The sequence below is a fragment of the Thalassophryne amazonica genome, chromosome 21, assembly GCF_902500255.1.
Source record: "Thalassophryne amazonica chromosome 21, fThaAma1.1, whole genome shotgun sequence".
Lineage (NCBI taxonomy): Eukaryota > Metazoa > Chordata > Actinopteri > Batrachoidiformes > Batrachoididae > Thalassophryne > Thalassophryne amazonica.
Genome location: NC_047123.1, coordinates 24,068,091 through 24,089,725, shown reverse-complemented (window position 1 = coordinate 24,089,725; position 21,635 = coordinate 24,068,091). Strand labels below are relative to the sequence as shown.

General features: G+C 40.1%; 1 protein-coding gene across 1 annotated transcript in view; it reads left to right on the top strand.

Annotated features, from left to right (window-relative positions):
* Positions 1-11,775, top strand: part of ptchd4 (patched domain containing 4) — a 42,251-nt gene extending 30,476 nt beyond the window's left edge. The window contains exon 3 of the mRNA XM_034162101.1: positions 8,931-11,775. Within this exon, the coding sequence (XP_034017992.1) occupies positions 8,931-10,612 (1,682 nt within the window). The 3' untranslated portion in view covers positions 10,613-11,775. The remainder of the gene's footprint in view (positions 1-8,930) is intronic.
* Positions 11,776-21,635: the final 9,860 nt, after the last annotated feature.

The window sequence follows — 21,635 nt, the reverse complement described above, 5'->3', positions numbered from 1 at the left end:
ATAGATAACTAGAGGTGATTCGATTTTGGAGTAGTGTGGTCAAAGCATGGAAAACATGTTCCGAAAAATAACTTTTTTTTTGTATATCTCAACAACAATGAAACATAGATGGATAATCTAAAGTATATATTGATCAACAAAATATTTACAATCAATTGGTATGAATAACTTCCTAATGAAGGTACACAGAAGCCATATGATTAAGTCATACAATCAACAACACCATTACAGACAGATGTATATTTAATTGTACATTTATATTGTGGTGTGAAGAGTGGAGGGAATGCAATAGCCATCTGATGCCTTTCATTTGGTTTTATTTTCGATTGCTCTCTGCCTGATGGCACTGGCTCCATTGGGGGAAGGGGAAGCGGGGGAGGAGGTTGGAGCATCTGCCGTAGATTTCTTGGAGCTCTAATTAATTTAATGAGTTTGTGCCTTTATGGTGGCAGCCCGGGGAAACGCTGGAAGCCTTTTGTAGGGACAATCGTGGTTCTCTCAGTAGAAAATGCTCGACAGGACAGTCGCTGGCAAATCTCACGACTTGTTCAGGGTTTCGCTTGCGTTCATGAGAGCCGTGAGCTACGTCGCCCGCTTTACCCTTTATCCTTTCATTTTGAGCTACAGTGTCTCATCTCTGTTTGCCGTCACTGCAGTGCCGGCCAAACACAGCACAGCCCATTCCCTCATAGAGGAGAACGGTAAACTCAAGGTTGCAGAAGTGCTTCAATAGTACTGCAGCAAGTAACTTTGTAAATTATTATTAAAGTATAATCCAGTAATGTCAAACTTAAATGACCTGTATTTTACAGGTCACTCTCTGGGGCCCCAAGGGACCACACAAATAGACTTTTGAAAAATAAGTCAAGTGTTCTGTAGAATGACAAATTAATCACTTAATTTTCCTCCATAAAAGCACAGGTGCTGTCACGCTGAGCTTTGACTCTGCATAGTTGGCGCGTGTCCGGATTCCGCACTGCAGCGAAGCACTAAAACATCCAAATTTTAACAAAGTATTTTTCTCTCAGCCACCTCGGCTCAGCTCAGGCTGGCATAAAGAAAATGCCGTGTCCAAACTCTGTCCCCCATTCCTGATATTTCAGATGCATTCTTTCCGTACTTGAACCCCGATATGTCAACCTCACAGCAGGCTGCCTCCAGAGGAGATTGTCAACTTTTAACAGGCTCTGTTTACATCAACATACATCTGCTTTTTCTCTCCTCTCAAACTTTGACATCAAAGATTCAAGGATTCAAAATAATTTTATTGTCATATGCACAAAGGAACATGTTCCCTGCACAATGAAATGTGTTTACTGCATTTAACCCATCCTAATTGCCAGTTAGGAGCAGAAGTCGCCTTTAGGCGCCCGGGGACCAGCTCCAGATGTGTGTCCTGCCTTAGGTCAACAGCAGGGCTGAGCAAACCATGACCGGCCTCATGACAACAAACGACACACACAAACACACACATAAGCCAGCCCGGTACATGAACACATAAAAAGCACACACAAGGTAAGACTTGGGAAAGAAAAATCTTCATTGCTGCTGCATTGAATCATGCAGCAGCAATGCAGGAAAAAACCCATCAGCACAATGAACAATGATCACACACAACAACAGGACTAGAGACGACGACCGAGATTTGTAAGAGTCCAGTTATCAGACAGAACACCCGAAGGCCGCCTTTAGGCGCCATCAACGGCCTTGCTCATCCGTTCTGGAGGGAGGAGGGGCCCAGCCCTGAACAGTCCACTGTCCACAGTCAGCGTCAGAGCTGGAGAAGCTGAGGGCGGGGGAAGACCGGGGGGGTGAGGCATGAGCGTTGTTCTTCTCCAGGAGGTTTTATCACAGCAGCCTTGAAGTGCAGCTGTGTTTTGGGAAGCTGAATGAAAATCCAGATTAGCAGACGCCTGAAAGATTCCACAGTCTGAGACAAGTGGCTTCCAATACATCTGAATTAGGAGAGGAGATGTGGTGATTACTGATGATCAATGCGGTTTCCAGTGCAGCGATCCTACCAGAGATGGTTCCCAACACGCGGTTAACACCCACCGACTGAGCTGACACTGCCCTTCCAATCGAATCAATCATGTAGGGCAGCCTGGACGGGCCAATTATTGCCGCTTCCACTTTCTTAATTTTCCGGTAAACCAGCGCTATGCCCACTCCACACAGCAGGAACCCGGTCACCACCATGCCAAATATATACACATCTTTGATGTCCTCCACAGACAGCATGTAAAGGCACATGACCTGCCATTTCCTCCAACTGTCCATCACGTAACCCATCACATGTGTCCCGGCAGGACAGGTCGGGTCCTCTGCTCCTGAAAAAATAGTGTCAATTGCGTTCAGAGACCACTTTAACAGATCCATTTTTGCTGTTTCCAGAAGAGCAAAGCTGACAGCCTCACAGACAACACGCCACAGAAGCAGGAAAGATAAGGAGGGAGAGAGAAGATAAAAATGCGACCGTCTCGGCCGAGAGCAAGGAGGCAAAAAAAAAAAAAAAAAAAAACTCGAACTCTGTCAATGTTTGCAGTCCTAATTTAAAAATAAGTCATCATGACAAATAATCTGTCATACAATTATGTAAATTTTTCAATTAATACAAAATTACAAACTGAGGGGGGGAGTCTTTATAGATCACTGAAAGCATCTACTAATATGGGCAACAGGTTGGTGGTCGTGTCCCACAGCAGCCTGTACTCAAGGTTCTTGAAATGGAGCAATATCGCCACCTGGTGAACATTGACCACTGATGCAGGCACAATAAAATTTCACAAAGAGCTCTATAAATAAAGCTTTGTACCATAAACTGCATTGCTATTATGAGTGTATAGTGAATTTTTAACTCCTGTGATGGCTGCCCTCTTGAATCTCATGGATCTTTTTGGTTCTTGTGGATTAACTTTTCTAACTGGTATGTCCCGTAAATGATGAATCAAAGATGAAATGGTTTAAACGTATAATTTAATGGGTCATCAGCCCCGTCAGTCAGTCATGATCGGTTAGATGTTCGGTTAACATTTAACTTGGGTGAGAGGTATCATCCCGGTGCACGTGTTTCTATTGTTGACATTTGCTTCTCTCTTTTCGGCGTCTTCCCCTTCTAATTGGGATTCCGACACAACAGCAATCCAGGCGTGAAATCTCATAAGTGCCATTGTCAGTTTCTCAAATCAAGTCTATTTGAAGGTTCTCGCCATCTGTTTAGCACCATGTGCAACGTAGTATTGTCACATTATAACCGTTTGGGTCACGACAATGACACCGCCCACCTGGTTGTTTATTATCTGCCTGCATTTGCCACCAGTTAATTGCTCTCCTGAATCCCAAAGCTTTTATTTTCTACTATTGTCTTTTTAAAAACTGGCCCGCGGCTTGACCGCCACTTTCACCACTGGTGACGGAAAATGCTTTTAGACTCACATTGCTTAAATGCTGAAAAACACAGGGTGGGAGTTTCCGTTCCCTCCGCAGCCTTTAAACCTGCCGACATTAACTAATTGACTTGCAACACAGCTTAATAAAACTAAAAGCAGGAAGAGCCTTCAAGATCTATCTGACTTATTACACAGGCCTAATCCCTTAGAGTTAATTAATTTACCCCCCCCCCCCCTGTGTCAAACAAGGAAAATTTATAATGCCGTCGAGCTGAACCCCCACCACCCCACTGACTCGCGTTCCCGGACACCTCTTTAAAACAAAGCATTTAAAGCTGGTGCTGCTTCAAAAACAAAGAAGAAGAAAAGAGAAAAAGACTGCAGTAGATCCTAACAAGCTGATTAGCATATTCAATCCGTGGGCGGAATTGGGGAGTGGACTTTAGTTATAAGCTCCTCCCAAAATAACCGACACAGCGATGACAGAGACTAAACTTTTTGTAGCACTTCAGTAAATGAAACAAATGTTTCACAATTTCTTTTTCTTTTTTTATAAACCAGTAAATTAAATAATTGTTTAGGAAATTATTTCGGTTTTAATGTCTTAAAATCCATGGAAAATGCTCCCAAAAAATGATCCGTTCCAAAGACTAAAATAAAATTAAAGCAATACTTGGGGACAGTGATACTCTTAATATGAATACTAAGCCAATTAAATGCTGTAATATAAATTACTGGCAGTGTATGCTTAGCGGTGTGCTTTATTATGTTTGCCAGGGATGTAATAAAATCATCGGCACACTGTAAAAACCCAATGAGTTAGCTGAACTCAAACCATTTGAGGAAACCGATTGCCTTCAACCATTTGAGTTTGCCAACTTAAATTAAATAATTTTCAAAAAGTTTTAGTACCTTAACAGTTTATACTTAATTACATTTATGTAAATCTAGTTTATGTTTTTCAATTAAAAAGTGACAAATTTCTGCCTAAAAAAACTTGCATTGTATTTTGGATTAAATTTTTGGATCCATTCTTTGGTTTAATTGTTGACAGTAAACTGCTTTCTACATACATACATATATATATATATACATACACACACATATATATATACACTCAACAAAAATATAAATGCAACACTTTTGGTTTTGCTCCCATTTTGTATGAGATGAACTCAAAGATCTAAAACTTTTTCCACATACACAATATCACCATTTCCCTCAAATATTGTTCACAAACCAGTCTAAATCTGTGATAGTGAGAACTTCTCCTTTGCTGAGATAATCCATCCCACCTCACAGGTGTGCCATATCAAGATGCTGATTAGACACCATGATTAGTGCACAGGTGTGCCTTAGACTGCCCACAATAAAAGGCCACTCTGAAAGGTGCAGTTTTGTTTTATTGGGGGGGGGGGATACCAGTCAGTATCTGGTGTGACCACCATTTGCCTCATGCAGTGCAACACATCTCCTTCGCATAGAGTTGATCAGGTTGTCAATTGTGGCCTGTGGAATGTTGGTCCACTCCTCTTCAATGGCTGTGCGAAGTTGCTGGATATTGGCAGGAACTGGTACACGCTGTCGTATACGCCGGTCCAGAACATCCCAAACATGCTCAATGGGTGACATGTCCGGTGTGTATGCCGGCCATGCAAGAACTGGGACATTTTCAGCTTCCAAGAATTGTGTACAGATCCTTGCAACATGGGGCCGTGCATTATCCTGCTGCAACATGAGGTGATGTTCTTGGATGTATGGCACAACAATGGGCCTCAGGATCTCGTCACGGTATCTCTGTGCATTCAAAATGCCATCAATAAAATGCACCTGTGTTCTTCGTCCATAACAGATGCCTGCCCATACCATAACCCCACCGTCACCATGGGCCACTCGATCCACAACATTAACATCAGAAAACTGCTCACCCACACGACGCCACACATGCTGTCTGCCATCTGCCCTGAACAGAGTGAACCGGGATTCATCCGTGAAGACAACACCTCTCCAACGTGCCAAACGCCAGCGAATGTGAGCATTTGCCCACTCAAGTCGGTTACGACGACAAACTGGAGTCAGGTCGAGACCCCGATGAGGACGACAAGCATGCAGATGAGCTTCCCTGAGATGGTTTCTGACAGTTTGTGCAGAAATTCTTTGGTTATGCAAACCGATTGTTTCAGTAGCTGTCCGAGTGGCTGGTCTCAGACGACCTTGGAGGTGAACATGCTGGATGTGGAGGTCCTGGGCTGGTGTGGTTACACGTGGTCTGCGGTTGTGAGGCTGGTTGGATGTACTGCCAAATTCTCTGAAACGCCTTTGGAGACGGCTTATGGTAGAGAAATGAACATTCAATACACGAGCAACAGCTCTGGTTGACATTCCTGCTGTCAGCATGCCAGTTGCACGCTCCCTCAAATCTTGCAACATCTGTGGCATTGTGCTGTGTGATAAAACTGCACCTTTCAGAGTGGCCTTTTATTGTGGGCAGTCTAAGGCACACCTGTGCACTAATCATGGTGTCTAATCAGCATCTTGATATGGCACACCTGTGAGGTGGGATGGATTATCTCAGCAAAGGAGAAGTGCTCACTATCACAGATTTAAACTGGTTTGTGAACAATATTTGAGGGAAATGGTGATATTGTGTATGTGGAAAAAGTTTTAGATCTTTGAGTTCATCTCATACAAAATGGGAGCAAAACCAAAAGTGTTGCGTTTATATTTTTGTTGAGTGCATATATATGCAACCCCTGGCAAAAATTATGGAATCACCGGCCTCGGAGGATGTTCATTCAGTTGTTTAATTTTGTAGAAAAAAAGCAGATCACAGACATGACACAAAACTAAAGTCATTTCAAATGGCAACTTTCTGGCTTTAAGAAACACTATAAGAAATCAAGAAAAAAAGATTGTGGCAGTCAGTAACTGTTACTTTTTTTAGACCAAGCAGAGGAAAAAAAATATGGAATCACTCAATTCTGAGGAAAAAATTATGGAATCACCCTGTAAATTTTCATCCCCAAAACTAACACCTGCATCATATCAGATCTGCTCGTTAGTCTGCATCTAAAAAGGAGTGAACACACCTTGGAGAGCTGTTGCACCAAGTGGACTGACATGAATCATGGCTCCAACACGAGAGATGTCAATTGAAACAAAGGAGAGGATTATCAAACTCTTAAAAGAGAGTTAATCATCACACAATGTTGCAAAAGATGTTGGTTGTTCACAGTCAGCTGTGTCTAAACTCTGGACCAAATACAAACAACATGGGAAGGCTGTTAAAGGCAAACATACTGGTAGACCAAGGAAGACATCAAAGCGTCAAGACAGAAAACTTAAAGCAATATGTCTCAAAAATCGAAAAATGTACAACAAAACAAATGAGGAACGAATGGGAGGAAACTGGAGTCAATGTCTGTGACCGAACTGTAAGAAACCGCCTAAAGGAAATGGTATTTACATACAGAAAAGCTAAACGAAAGGCATCATTAACACCTAAACAGAAAAAAACAAGGTTACAATGGGCTAAGGAAAAGCAATCTTGGACTGTGGATGACTGGATGAAAGTCATATTCAGTGATGAATCTTGAATCTGCATTGGGCAAGGTGATGATGCTGGAACTTTTGTTTGGTGCCTTTCCAATGAGATTTATAAAGATGACTGCCTGAAGTGAACATGTAAATTTCCACAGTCATTGATGATATGGGGCTGCATGTCAGGTAAAGGCACTGGGGAGATGGCTGTCATTACATCATCAATAAATGCACAAGTTTATGTTGATATTTTGGACAATTGAAAGGATGTTTGGGGATGATGAAATCATTTTTCAAGATGATAATGCATCTTGCCATAGAGCAAAAACTGCAAAAACATTCCTTGCAAAAAGACACATAGGGTCAATGTCATGGCATAGGGTCAATGTCAATGAGCAGATTTGATTTGATGCAGGTGTTAATTTGGGGGATGAAAATTTACAGGGTGATTCCATAATTTTTTCCTCAGAATTGAGTGATTCCATATTTTTTTCCTCTGCTTGGTCTAAAAAAAGTAACCGTTACTGACTGCCACAATCTTTTTTTCTTGATTTCTTATAGTGTTTCTTAAAGCCAGAAAGTTGCCATTTGAAATGACTTTAGTTTTGTGTCATGTCTGTGATCTGCTTTTTTTCTACAAAATTAAACAACTGAATGAACATCCTCTGAGGCTGGTGATTCCATAATTTTTGCCAGGGGTTGTATATATAAACAGACAACAGAATGAAAAATGCTAAATGGCAGCCCATGAACAGAACTTGCAGTTTTTCATAATGGTATAAACTCAATTAAAATGAGTGAATGGAATGCACTGGAAATACATCACCAACACTTAAATGCCCCCAAATTTTAAATGCACTTAAAGGAACTGAGTTGTTATGATATGACAACAATTAATTTTTGAGTTAGTTTAATTAATGGAGATGAGTGACTATAACTTTTTTCAAAGTTTGAGTTACATTAACTTAATTATTGTATTAAAATGGAGTGTTTGGTTTAACAGTGCATTTATTTATTTGTCTGTCTGTCTGTTAGCAGGATTACATCAAAACTACTGCACGGATTTTGACGAAGTTTACACCACAGATAGATATTAGGTAATGGAAGACTCCATTAAATTTTGGAGGTGACCCGGATCTGGATTCTGGATCCGGATTCTAATTTTTACGCTTCACTTTGTTGGATTTTGAGGATTATGTCAAAAGTACTTAAGGAATTTTCACCAAATTTTCAACACACACTGGTGTTAGGCTTTGGAAGACTCCTTTAAATTGTGGAGGTGATCTGGATTAAGATTTCACTTTGTAGACTTAAGGATTACGTCAAAACTACTTCACGGATACAACATCACGATGTAAAACCAAGATCTGAAAGACACCTTTTTGTTTCATCTTGTGAATTAAATATCAGATTGGAATATCTTGATCAGTCGGACCATTCTAGATCAGTATGCTGTTATTGTATTGTGTTGTGGAATCCGGATCCAGGTAAAGTCCACGTCACAATGTGAATCATATCTTATTTTGAGTCCTTGTCAACCCTTGGCGGATGCCAGAAATCTGACTGATCTTCTGTCTTTCAAATTTTATGGTTTATTTCACGAGAATATGGGGAAAATGCCCTCCTCCACATTATTGTCAAATTTCCAAAATTTCCCAGATGTGTATTTCCAACAGAATGGAACAGGTTCTTTCTTGACTGATGCACTGCCACTTCACAAAGTTAAACAAACATCTGTCTGTAGGTTTTTGAGTAATAATGGTAAGAAGAGAGACTGAGGAGGAAAATAGCCCTATGTATGTTGTAGACCAGAGTCGGTTATTTTTGTCCTATTGGGATTTTTAAGACACTCAAAGTGTTTTTGCACTTCTAGAAGTGAGAATTGACCATTGGGCCATTATGTGTTGCGCAACGTTTCATGGTGACCTTTTCAGTTTTGACGTGCATGTTTGTTCCGATATCCCTTAATCCTGATGGAATTCTTTTTCTCTTCTCTTGTAGGACATGGAACCAAAGGGGTGTTTGAGCTGCTGGCGGGTTGGAGGCGAACAAGGGAAAACCTCCCCTTCAAAGAGCGGGTGGCGGATGCTTTTGCTGACGTGATGGTGTGCTACACCATGACCAGCTCGCTCTACATCATCACGTTTGGCATGGGAGCAAGCCCTTTCACCAACATAGAGTCTGTAAAGATCTTCTGCCAGAGCATGTGCATGGCCATCCTGGTCAATTACTTCTACGTGTTCTCGTTTTATGGCTCCTGCCTCGTGTTTGCCGGACAGCTGGAGCAGAACCGCTACCACAGTGTTTTCTGTTGTAAAATCCCTTCGGTGGAGTACCTGGACCGCCAGCCCACGTGGTTTAAAACCATGATGAGCGACGGGCATGACCTTTCCACGCACCACGACAGCATCCCCTATCAGAACCACTTCATCCAGCACTTCCTGCGGGAACACTACACGGAGTGGATTACCAACACCTACGTCAAACCTTTCGTCGTCATCCTGTACCTCATCTACGCATCTTTTTCTTTCATGGGATGTTTACAGATCAGCGATGGGTCCAACATCGTCAACCTGTTAGCTAGCAACTCTCCGAGCGTTTCATACGCTCTCACGCAGCAGAAGTACTTCAGCAACTACAGTCCCGTGATTGGATTTTACATTTATGAACCCATTGAGTACTGGAACTCCACGGTGCAGGAGCACCTGAAGACTCTGAGCCATGGCTTCAACAAGATCTCCTGGATGGACAACTTCTTCCACTACCTGCGGGTGGTGAATGTGAGCGCGTCGACCAAGAGCGACTTCATCACCATCCTCAGAGGCTCGTTCTTGCGCAGTCCAGCGTACCAGCATTTCACCGAGGACATCATATTCTCTAAGAACCGGGAGACTGATGAGTATGACATCATCGCCTCACGCATGTACTTGGTGGCACGGACCACAGAGAAGAAACGTGAGGAGGTAGTGGAGCTTCTGGAGAAGCTTCGCCCATTGATGCTCATCAACAGCATCAAGTTCATTGCCTTCAATCCCACATTTGTGTTCATGGACCGCTACAGTTCTTCTGTCATCTCGCCCATTCTGACCTCAGGCTTCAGTGTGCTCACCATCCTCATTCTCACATTCTTCCTGGTCATCAACCCATTGGGGAACTTCTGGCTTATCCTGACGGTTACGTCCGTGGAGCTTGGCGTCTTGGGTTTGATGACCCTTTGGAACGTTGGCATGGACAGCATCTCAATCCTGTGCCTTATTTATACACTCAACTTCGCCATGGATCACTGTGCACCACACCTGTACACTTTCGTCCTAGCCACCGAGCACACTAGGACGCAGTGCATTAAGTTGGCACTGGAGGAGCACGGGGCGGCCATCTTGCAGAACACTTCCTGTTTCGTGATTGGGATAATGCCCCTGCTGTTTGTGCCTTCCAATCTGACCTACACACTGTTCAAATGCTCACTCCTCACTGCGGGCTGCACTGTGCTGCACTGCTTTGTCATTCTGCCTGTCTTCCTAACCTTTTTCCCACCTTCCAAAAAGAGACACAAGAAAAAGAAGCGGGCCAAGAGGAAAGAGCGGGAGAGGGAGCGGGAAAGGGAGCGGGAGCGGGAAAGAGAAAGGGAAGAAATAGAGTGCATTGAAGTCAGGGAGAATCCCGATCATGTGACAAATGTCTGAGTAGTCAATTTTAGCAGTGAGTATTGGCGCAAATCCATCAGTTACTGGTGGACGAGAGGTGCAACACCTCTCAAAGTGCAGGGGTGTCACACCCTGCAGGGTGGGAACTCATGAGTTCCAACTAATAAAAGCTAAGCCGGCCGCAGTAAACAGCAGCGCAATTGGTCCTTCAGTTGGAAAGAAGCGCATCATCTGCATATACTGCAACCTGCTAATGGTTCTTAAGCTCTTTCACAGCTATTTGGTATGTAATACAAGTTACCTCGAGCTGTAGACTGCAAATTCTGTACGTAACGTCTAAACATATCAGGTCATTTTAAATATTAGCGATTGCATTTTCAACTCTTGCAGCCAAGCACGTACAGGCGGAGAGCGAGGATTAGCGCAGTCTGTTCAGCCGAGCCGGCTCGGGCGAGGCGCCGATGATGGCGTGATTTTTGCACGTGCGTACGGACGATGGTTGTGCCAAAACCTCGCCCCTCATCTTATTCTTCACAGTGCAGGTGGAAAAAGAAATTAAACCAAAATTTTACAGTGGAGTGAGATAAACTGTGGATTGGGGGGGGGGGGGGGGGGGCACACCGCATGCTTTTTCTGCAGATGGCAAACACTGTGTCCGTTATGAAAAATCTTTTTTTTTTTTTCTTTTTGCACATTGCATCATGTGAATGGGATGGTCAAAGTTCACATCATATTAGCAGAAAGAAAATACTGCTGCTTTTTCAGAGGATATCGATGATAAAGGACAAAGAACTCCCAGCTGAGACTCAGAATTTGTGCAGCAGTAATAGTAAAACGTATCAACTAGACTGCTTTTGCACCGTAGTAATAAAGACTGAAATATTTTTTAGAAGGCTTGAACTCATTTTTCTGTTTAGGGTATAAACTTGCAGAGTGTGTGAATGTGTCTGTAAACCACTGGCACTCTTGCATGGCACCAGTAACTAAAAAAGACAAATCTGACTCAGCAGCTCCACTTTAGAGAACCGAACGCATCAGTGATTTGCACAATGAGCATTTTTTTTATTATTATTATTTTTTATTTTTTTAATTATTTGATCCAGTTTGAATGTCACCGATAACTTTCAGGGCTGGTTGCAAGTCCAGTAATGGGGTCTTTAAATTAAGCCCTAAGCCATGTTTTCCGCCAAAAAAATAAAGAAGTGTATCTGCAGTTTCTGATTAAAGTGGTCATTGTGCACTTTTTCAAGAAAGCTAATCTGTGGGTGCTAAAATCTGAACTTCTTTCAATAAAATTGGATGTTTCCCTATATATTGGCATGGGGTTGAGAAATTTGACCATCACTTCTGACCTTGTTCTTGACTGATCCTTATCAAAATCAAATCACATCAATAGGTCCCAATGGACCGCACCTGATGAAAAGTTTGATGAAAATTCCAGTAGGCGCCCTACCATCATAGTCCATGGGCCAAGCACGTTTTTGTTACCACTTAAGGTGACGAAACGACACTTAGAATCCAGCCTCAGTGTTGTTTGGGTTAATATTGTTGTAAAAAGTAATAGTTTGCACCATCTGTCATGCTTAGTAACATATGTCACATGTCATAGACTCCAATGGATGTCGACCTTGTTTGACCTTTACTTTGGAGACCAGTCAAAACTAGTCCATTTATTAGCCCTTTTATTTCAACCAATAATTTGCATCTTTCTTTTTTTTACTGAAATTTGATCAACTTTAACTTTTGACCCCTTCTACAAACTGAAACTGACCTTTGTTACCATTTTTGCTGTTTTTACCCCATAACTCCAGAACATTCAGTCATAGATAGTCCAAACTATACCTTTTTGGAATAGTTATGATCAGACAAATAATGTGGTATAGTTTTCAATATGACTGGAGCATTTTTAAATTTTGACCTCTGTGTAATTCTTCATTGACCCCATAAGACTCTGTATGCTATAAGGAAGGCTAATCTAGATATAATATGAATGAGAAATATTTTGCATTACTGTACAGTGTATTACCAAATACTGTAACTGGTCTGTTATAATTGTACACAGCCTATTGTTGCTGCCTCCAGAGCTTTTGTTAATAGACCGGCAAAGTTGACCTTTTAGTATCTTTTTTCCCCAATCGGCACATTTTCTGATGCTTACTGCTGCCTTAGGCGAATATATACTTTAAATGGGCCAGAGCACCAAAATAGAAACTACAAATTTGAAAACTATTATTACATTGGATGTTTTTTAAACTGCGGTATCAGATACAGTATAAAACATGTACAGTGTCTAAAGTCTTCTTTTGAAGACCCACCTCAAAAGGTAAATTGGCCCTAATGTGCCTCAGAAATGGAATTTATAAGATACTTGTACCGATTGTTTATTTTATTACTATTTCCCATCTTCATTGAGGGTTTGTTCCATGGTAAAACCTGAAAATGTTCTTGACCTAAACATTTTGATGGCTACAGCTGTCACCCTCGGATGGCTGTATCACATTTTTGGATTCTAAGTGCTGTTTTGTCACCTTAAGTGGTACAGATTAGGTCAAAATTGGTGACGGGCTCATGGACTAATAATACCTGCTTACTCCAATCATGGGCCACGTGGGACTGGAGCCTATCCCAGCAGTCATAGGGCGAGAGGCGGGGTACAACCTGGACAGGACGCCGGTATATCACAGGGTCACATATAGACAGAGGAACACATTCACACCCGCACACCTACAATCAATTTAACATGACCAGTTCACCTAACCTGCACGTCTTTGGAAGCGGGAGGAAGCCGGAGTGCACGGAGGGAACCTACGGGACCATGCAAACTCCACACAGAAAGGTCTCAAGTAGGAAGCGATCCCACGACCTTTTTGCTGTGAGGCAGCAGTGCTAACCACTAATCCACCGTGCCACCCCGCCTGTGCCAAATTAATACATACTACATACACACTTCCAATGACCTTGACCCTTTTTGAGCCCAAAATGCTAAAGTTCTGGTCATCAGACTGCAGATCGTACACATCATGTTTGCGAAAAATCGGGTATGTAACAGCACGTTCAACAATTTATGGTTTATAAAACTGTCAGGAATATTAAGGCTGCCTAAAATTGCAAAGGTTAGTGTACTCACAAATATTAGGTGTAAAAAAAAAAAATTGCTTCCAGTGACTTTGATTTACTAACCCCAAAGTCAACAGAGTTGTTTGCGTCAGTGCCTACCATGACTACCAAATTTGATTAATCGTTATGCAAAGCAAAGGTTACAGTGTTTGCAAGCAAATTCTAGGTTAAAAATTCTTCCAGTGACCTTGACATTTGACCTTATGAGCACTGAATCTGGAGTGATTATTGGGTCATGCCAGATAACATACATACCACGTTTGCCAGCAATCAAGAATGTGCAGCAGACGTTTTGGCGCTCATAAGCAATTAGGATTTTTGCTTCCAGTGACCTTGACCTGTGACCCTCTGAGCCCCAAAGTCAAGGGTTCTTTGAGTCTGGCAGCCATTTTTGCTGAAGAACATACAGCAGGCGGTATTGCACTAACAACAAACGTATTACTCAATAAATGCTTCCAGTTAGTTTAACCTGACGAGCCCAAAAAAGGCGTTACTGCAAGCAGCGTACTACTACAAATACGAGGGGTTTTATTGACCTTGACTTTTAACCTTCTGACATCAAACTCAATGATTGTTGGAGTTAGGCTATTTAACATACAAGTCGTGTCTGATGATAATCTTGTACATGAAACAGAAAATGTTGTGCTCATAGCAAATTTTAGGACAAAAAGGATTAAAAAAAATCAAGTATTGTTGGAGATAAGTAACTGAAAATGCAAAACTAGATCTGGCAGCACCTGAGTATGTACAACAGTATTGGTCATGCCCACAACCTTTGCAAAGTTAGAAGATGTTACATATGTCACAAAAGTCTAAAACAAGCTTTTACAGGAGTGAAGTTTGCTTATAGCAGGATTTTGACACCCTCAGTGACAGAATTATGGGACTTTGGGGATGTTTCACATGAAACCAACTATATTTACCTCAAACAGGTGAATTAGAAAAAACTTTAAAAATAAAATAAAAAGACCCCTTTAATGAAAAGCTGATGAGTACAAGCTAAGATTGATGGCACAGTGCTTCTGCTGGCACCTGAAGGTCTGGAGCTGCTCGGCTCCCTGTAGTAAATTATTATTTTTTTCCACCCCAATACCTCATAAGATAGCATCTAAAAATAGACCCCTCCACAAACACCCTTGCTCAATATTGTGTTTAAGAAGTCCAAAATGACGGCCGTCTTCCCAGAGGGGAAACAATATTATCTACGTCTGCCAGAGTCTGATAAGGATCTCTGTCGCAGCTCCAAAACAAACGCACTCAAGGTCAGCAGTCCTGATAGATACCAATCTCAGCCTGACCTCCGGCAGCCAGTTCTCAGCTGGTGGCGAGTGATAGAAAGGCGCCACGTGTGAACGCGCGGGTGCCCGTTGTGGGCCAGTCAATAAGTAGTTACGAGATTGGTTCCATGCTGGAGGAAGGGTGTGAATGATGATATCAGAGTTTTTAAATTTATTCTTGGCAAAGTATAAAACAACAATTTCCAAGATGCTGCTATACGCTGATGATAATGAAGAAAAATCTAAGTGGGAACTAGCTCGCGACACTCCCGCTGTAGGCTTGCTGTAACGATGAGGAAAGTAGATTTTGCTTTAATACAGCAACCTGGATTCTGACCTTGAATCTGTTAGAGGTCATTCAAGGTCAAACTCAATGGTAATTTCAAAATCCCAGAAATGACTTCCTATTTATGTCTAATAATAAAGATGGGCTGATATGGCACCGTTTATCAACCATAAATGATTAACGCTTGAGCGACCTTGATTCTGACCTTCGTTACTCAAGGTCAAATAGGAAGTTGCATATTATAAACCCAGATATGACTTCCTGTCCATGCCAATTAGTTCTAATTGGCATATCTAACATTGTTTAGCCACTAGACAGGATCAAAGTTTGAGCAGCCTTGATTGTCACTTTCAAGGTCACTCAAGGTCAAATGTGGTGGTATATTTTTAATGGCAATATATGGCTTCCCATTCATGTAGAATAGTAACTACGGGTCTGTTGCCTATGAGTCACGCCTTAGAAAATTCCTCCCAATTATTTGCATTCTTCAAAAATTTGACATTGTGCTGTGACCCTGAACTTTGACCTCTTGAACCTGAATAATTAATGACTTTAACCTTATGTCAGACTTACTAATATATATTTTTTAAAAACACTTAAAATTGCTGATTTAGTTTGACATATTTTGTTGATGGACACAAACAAACGTGAAAACAGTCTCCACCCTCACGACTAATTAATTATCTCCGTATGTCGTGCTGTAGTGATTCAACTCTTCATCTGCAGAAAAAATAGAGCAGACAACAGGGTGAATCATGCATTTGGTGGTACAAGCACCAATGTCAGCACGATGATTTTCATGATATTAGCAAATTTGGTCGACTGGCCGCTTGAAAATTCAAGATGGCGTCCAAAATGACCCATTGAAAATAGGTTTTTTGCATAGAAAGCCCAGTATTTGATCAATTAAAACGATATTGATGTCAAATTCCATTTAGGTATATTTTATGTAGCCATTTATGGCATTTATTATGTTTTATTCTGCTTATGTGCCAAATTATTTGTCTTGTACATTTAGTATTAATGGTTTCCACCAAGCAAATGTTTGATACTGTTCGTCTCTTGAAACTACTGTAAATGTGTTCAAGTGTTGAATAATTTGTGTTATAATTTTTAATATCTGCAGTCACCATAGACAAATGCCAATTTATGCCACTAAAAGTGTTATATTGTTGTTGGAACATGAAAAATTTAATCCAGCATGTCCGAAAACCTACAGTTTGACACAAAGTTCAGTAATGAAAAGTAATGACATTTTTGTGTGTGGGGGGGGGGGGGGGCAGCCATCATGAAATTAGGTGCCATCTTGGATTTCACTGATCCATTATTATAGAAACATTTCAACACAAAAAGCAATTTGTCAGCAGGTCATTTTGGCAGCCATCGTGGAAAATATTGCCATCTTGGACTTGCAAGTGGCCAATTTGGGAGTTTGTTAAGTACTATCTTGGGAATTATCATACTAAATTTGGTGCTTATACCAGCATTTGCACAATTTTGCTGTAAAATTTTTGTCATCTTCTCCACTACTTCCCATATTTGACAGATTTCCTATTTTCATTTAGTCAACTTTTAAATGTTGGTGTCTCACCAGTCACAACCACACGACTTAACCAGACGATGCCCCGTTTTAATAAAAAGGAGGCATTTCTTAAGCTACTTCCACAGTGAATGTCATATCATGTAAAAGCCATGCCGCGTATGTACATGAAGAAGGCATAAAAATGTTTGAAAAATGGGAAAGAAATGCAAAACCTAAATCTTTTTCTTAAAATCGACTGTTTGCATGGTGTTCTATTGTATGTATGCATGTATTTAATTTCCATGTATTTTTATTTCGCTGGGCTGTGGTGATTTTTGTGTTGTTTTGATGCACATTCTGTAACACCATGCACTGCAAAAAAAAACCAAACAAACAAAGGAGTCCTGTGTTCCATAAACAGAAGCCAGAGGATAATCCATGTGTAAAATAATTGTACATTACTTTTTACTATATTTTCTAAGGAAAAGTATACTTGAGAAAGATTTTTAATGACACAATTTTCTTAAAAAACACACAAAAAAGAAAAAAAGTTGAACACAGTAGGCCAGTAATAAACAGTGGAATGTTACCAGTATACTAGATCTTATTCCTTGCACACTTCAGTGTCATTGTTTGCTGACGATTCACATTTTATATTGGAACCCCCGGCCATTACTTATTTGTTTGTCTCAACTCCTCTATCTTTACTATCTGGTGTCTATATTAAAGGAACACTCCTTTACAGTTGTTCAAGCACAAACATCACGTCTCCAAATGTTAAATTTTGGCAGATTATTGATTACATTTCGAACAGCAAACAGACATTTGTTAGGAATTGCTTGAACAATTACAATGGTGGTGTTTTCCCTTTTCAATCTCTTTACTATTCACTGCTTAGCCCCTTTCTAAATAATTTAACAGGCTTTATAAGGTCTACTCTTTTTAAAAACAATGCACTGCAAAAAAAAAATCTTACAAATATGTTTGTCTATATTCTAGTCAATCTAATCTGCACTTAATGGAAGATGCAAGCACTTCAGTAAAATTTCAATTAGAAATAAGGATTTGTTTATAGATAATACATGTTTTAAAAAATCTAAACCATGACAATAAGGTGTTTTTAACTTATAAAAAAGTTTTTTAAAAAAGAGTGCAAATGAAACAAGAGGAAATATACTTAAAAATCTTCTTAAAATAAGGTCTTGAAATTAGCTGATTTATTATCTATAATTTTTTAACAAAATTTTATTAGCGTAAGGGAGTGTTACATCTTTAACTAAAAGGCTTGCTTGGTCTCAGACAACTCAAAATATGCTTCCAAGTCACTTTGAGTTAAGATTGTTAAAATATATTTTCAAAAGACAAGGTCTCATCTCTTAAATAATTTTTACTTCACTGATTTAATCTTATATTAAATGCAGATTAGATATTTTGACTCCAAATTAGACAATTATGGTTGGCCATTAGTGTTTTTTGCAGTGATGAAAATCCATGCATTTGTAGTAAAATGTCGTATAACACTCTGTATGCTATAAGGAAGGCTAATCTAGATATAATATGAATGAGAACTATTTTGCATTACTGTACAGTGTATTACCAAATACTGTAATTGGTCTGTTATAATTGTACACAGCCTATCGTTGCTGCCTCCAGAGCTTTTGTTATAGACTGGCAAAGTTGACCTTTTAGTAGCTTTTTTCCAGTCGGCACATTTTCTGATGCTTACTGCTGCCTTAGGCGAATATATACTTTAAATGTGCAAGAGCCCCGAAATAGAAACTACAAATTCTAAAACTATTATACTAGATTTTTCTAAACTGCATGCGGTATCAGATACAGTATAAAACATGTACAGTGTCTAAAGTCTTCTTTTGAAGACCCACCTCAAAAGGTAAATTGGCCCTAATGTGCCTCAGAACTGGATTTTATAAGCTACTTATTGTACTGATTGTTTATTTTATTACTATTTCCCTTCTTCATTGAGGGTTTGTTCCATGGTAAAACCTGAAAATGTTCTTGACCAAAACAGTTCCCCATAAATTTGTAAGTAGGTTGTACTTCCATAGAGTCACATTAATGCAGAATTCACTTGTCAATTAAAATTTTGTTTATCAAAAAGCAGCAACATTGAAGATCTATAATGTTGAATGTCTGGTCTTCGAAATGAATAGCTATATTTATTTAACCTACGTACTTATGTCAGTCAGTCCCACAAAACCGGGCCATTTAAATAAAAAATGTAACAACTGTATATTGTGTTTCCAATTTAAATAACCATGTTTTAGATTAGACAGAACTTTATTATTCCCTTGGGTAGACTCCCTAAGGGAAACTGAGGTAGTGGCACACAGGGTAAGAAGCACACAAATATCAAATGTGAAAGTAAAAAAAAAATGTGCAAAAAAATATAAATATAAATACCAGAAATCCAGCTCGCAACTGGTTTACTGGCTACTAGTGTTCCTCTCATTCCCATTCCCTGTCTTCCTGTTACTCCTCCTCCCCGAGTGAGGAGTTATACAGTCGGATGGCCTGAGGGACAAAATAATTTTTCAGTCTGTTGGTCCTGCACTTAGGAAGGAGCAGTCTGTGGCTGAAGAGGATCCTTTGTGGGACTGGTTGATAAAATTAACATAAGTTACTCTATTTCATTTTTTACAGTGAAAGAGTTTTTTTTCCTATCACTTAATTCAGATCCGCCTCAAAATATAATAGTATCAAAGCCAGGACCAGCCTTTGTATTTTTAGTGAAAAATAGGTTCTACTTGAAATTTTTACAAACTAAATATTTAAATTCTTCAGACGCATAATAAAATTGCATGAATTTCAGACTATGTTTAGTCAGGTTTGTGCTCTATTGTAAAATGTTTGCAACACTGAATATTTTTTTCTGAAATCAGAGCCACACCCTAAACACATTTTTGGACAAGCTGTTGAGTATTGATTTTAGTGTCAAATTATACCCACCGTACAATTTTCATTCTATATTACGCAACCATGAGTTAAAAGCTGATCTGGTACTGAAATCCGGCAATTAGTGGAGTAATTTTCCAAAAAAAAATTTGCAATTTGATCAGTTTGAGGTCTTTGAGGAATTTAAAGTAAAAACCTCCCATGCCTTTGTGGTATCCAAGATCCCAGCAGTCAAGTGAGGTTGTAAGGTTGTTACCATGGTAGCATAACCCTTCAGTTTAAAACAAACAAACAAAAAAAATGGCATGAAAAATGACATCCAAAAACCCCCAATCCAAAATATAAGATCGGCACACCCAAACTCAGAGCATGCATGGACGAATATCGTGCACGACCCATTATTTATTATTGTTGACAGATTGTGAAATTTTATGGTTTAAACGGTTCCGCACAAAATTTTCTATCGCACCTGTGACTGATTTCATATCATAGAAATCACTTGCCATAGGTATTACGTTTAATATCCAGGTTCGTCCTACGTTTTATTTTGGCACATCTTCCCAAAAACCTGGTGTCTGTCAAGACCAGCCTTTTTTTCTTTATTTTTTTAAACCTTGCTGGGTGAAAATTTATTAGTTATAAAATATGCTGCCAACAATCCAACCAACAATAAACCTGTGGGCAAACGCAACATTAACTACAGGATAAAGAAAAATCTTACAAGTGACAGTGCGGACGTTGAGGCTGAGGTCGGCAAAGGGCCGGACGCTAAATCTAGCAGAGCGATGTGATAACTCACCAGCACATTTTCAGAGTGTACAACCAGGAACAGCACAGGGGTGGTGGCCAAGTGGTTAATGCGCTTTGTTTCAGTGCAGAAGGTTCCAGGTTCAAATCCCACCCCTGCCACATTTCTCCATGTAAGGTGGAGTTGCATCAGGAAGGGCATCCGGCGTAAAACCTGTGCCAAATCAACTTGCAGATCCACCTTGGATTTGCTGTTGCGACCCCGAGTGCAAACAAGGGAGCCGCCGAAGGGACTTACTTACTTTTTACAACCAGGAACAGCACAATATTCACACAGCAGAGGACAATAAATTGATTCAGTCACCACCTGACTTGTTGAATAATCTGGAAAAAATAAGTTTCAGCCTTGCAAGCCAAAGTTTTATTGGTTTTCATCTATCTTGTGTGCCAGCAACTGGAATTAAAACGGAACCGGCTCATTCATCAAATGTGTCATTTAATAGCATCTATAACTGTGTTTATTTCATTTTTTATATATATCTATCAAGTTTATGAGTGATTAAAGGTAGAAATGAGCCAAGTAGAATGTATTTACAATACAAAATTGCTGAAGTGGAACTAAAAAACATTTATATCTGTGTAAATCTGGACTGTGGCCTTTACAACAAATATGACCCATGTGTTTCATTGGCCTGGAAAATGTTAAAATATCTGAGGAGTAATAAAGAGGCAGTTTGCATTGAACCCAGTGGTCTAGTATTGATTGTGTATTGATGTTGGTGGTCGTTGGACAGACCTTAATCGAATGACAGATCAGCCCCTTCCCATGGGACATGATAGCCACAATAGCAGAAGACAGATTCATTGAAATTTTGTTGGCTGATTGACTGGAAATGTCACAGTCTATGAGCCAGTCATCAATTTTTACCTAATCGGTACCACTTAAGGTGACAAAACAACACTTAGAATCCAGCCTCATTGTACCATGGCTTACACAAAAATGTAATACAGCCATCCCAGGGTGGCAGCTGTAGCCAGGTAGGGGTCAATGAAGGGTTACACAGAGGTCATAATTTAAAAATGCTCCAATCATGTTGATAACTATACCACATTATATGTTTGATCATAACAATTCCATAAAGGTATAATTTGGACTATCTACAGCGGTATGTAAAAGTTGGGGCACCCCTGATAATTTTC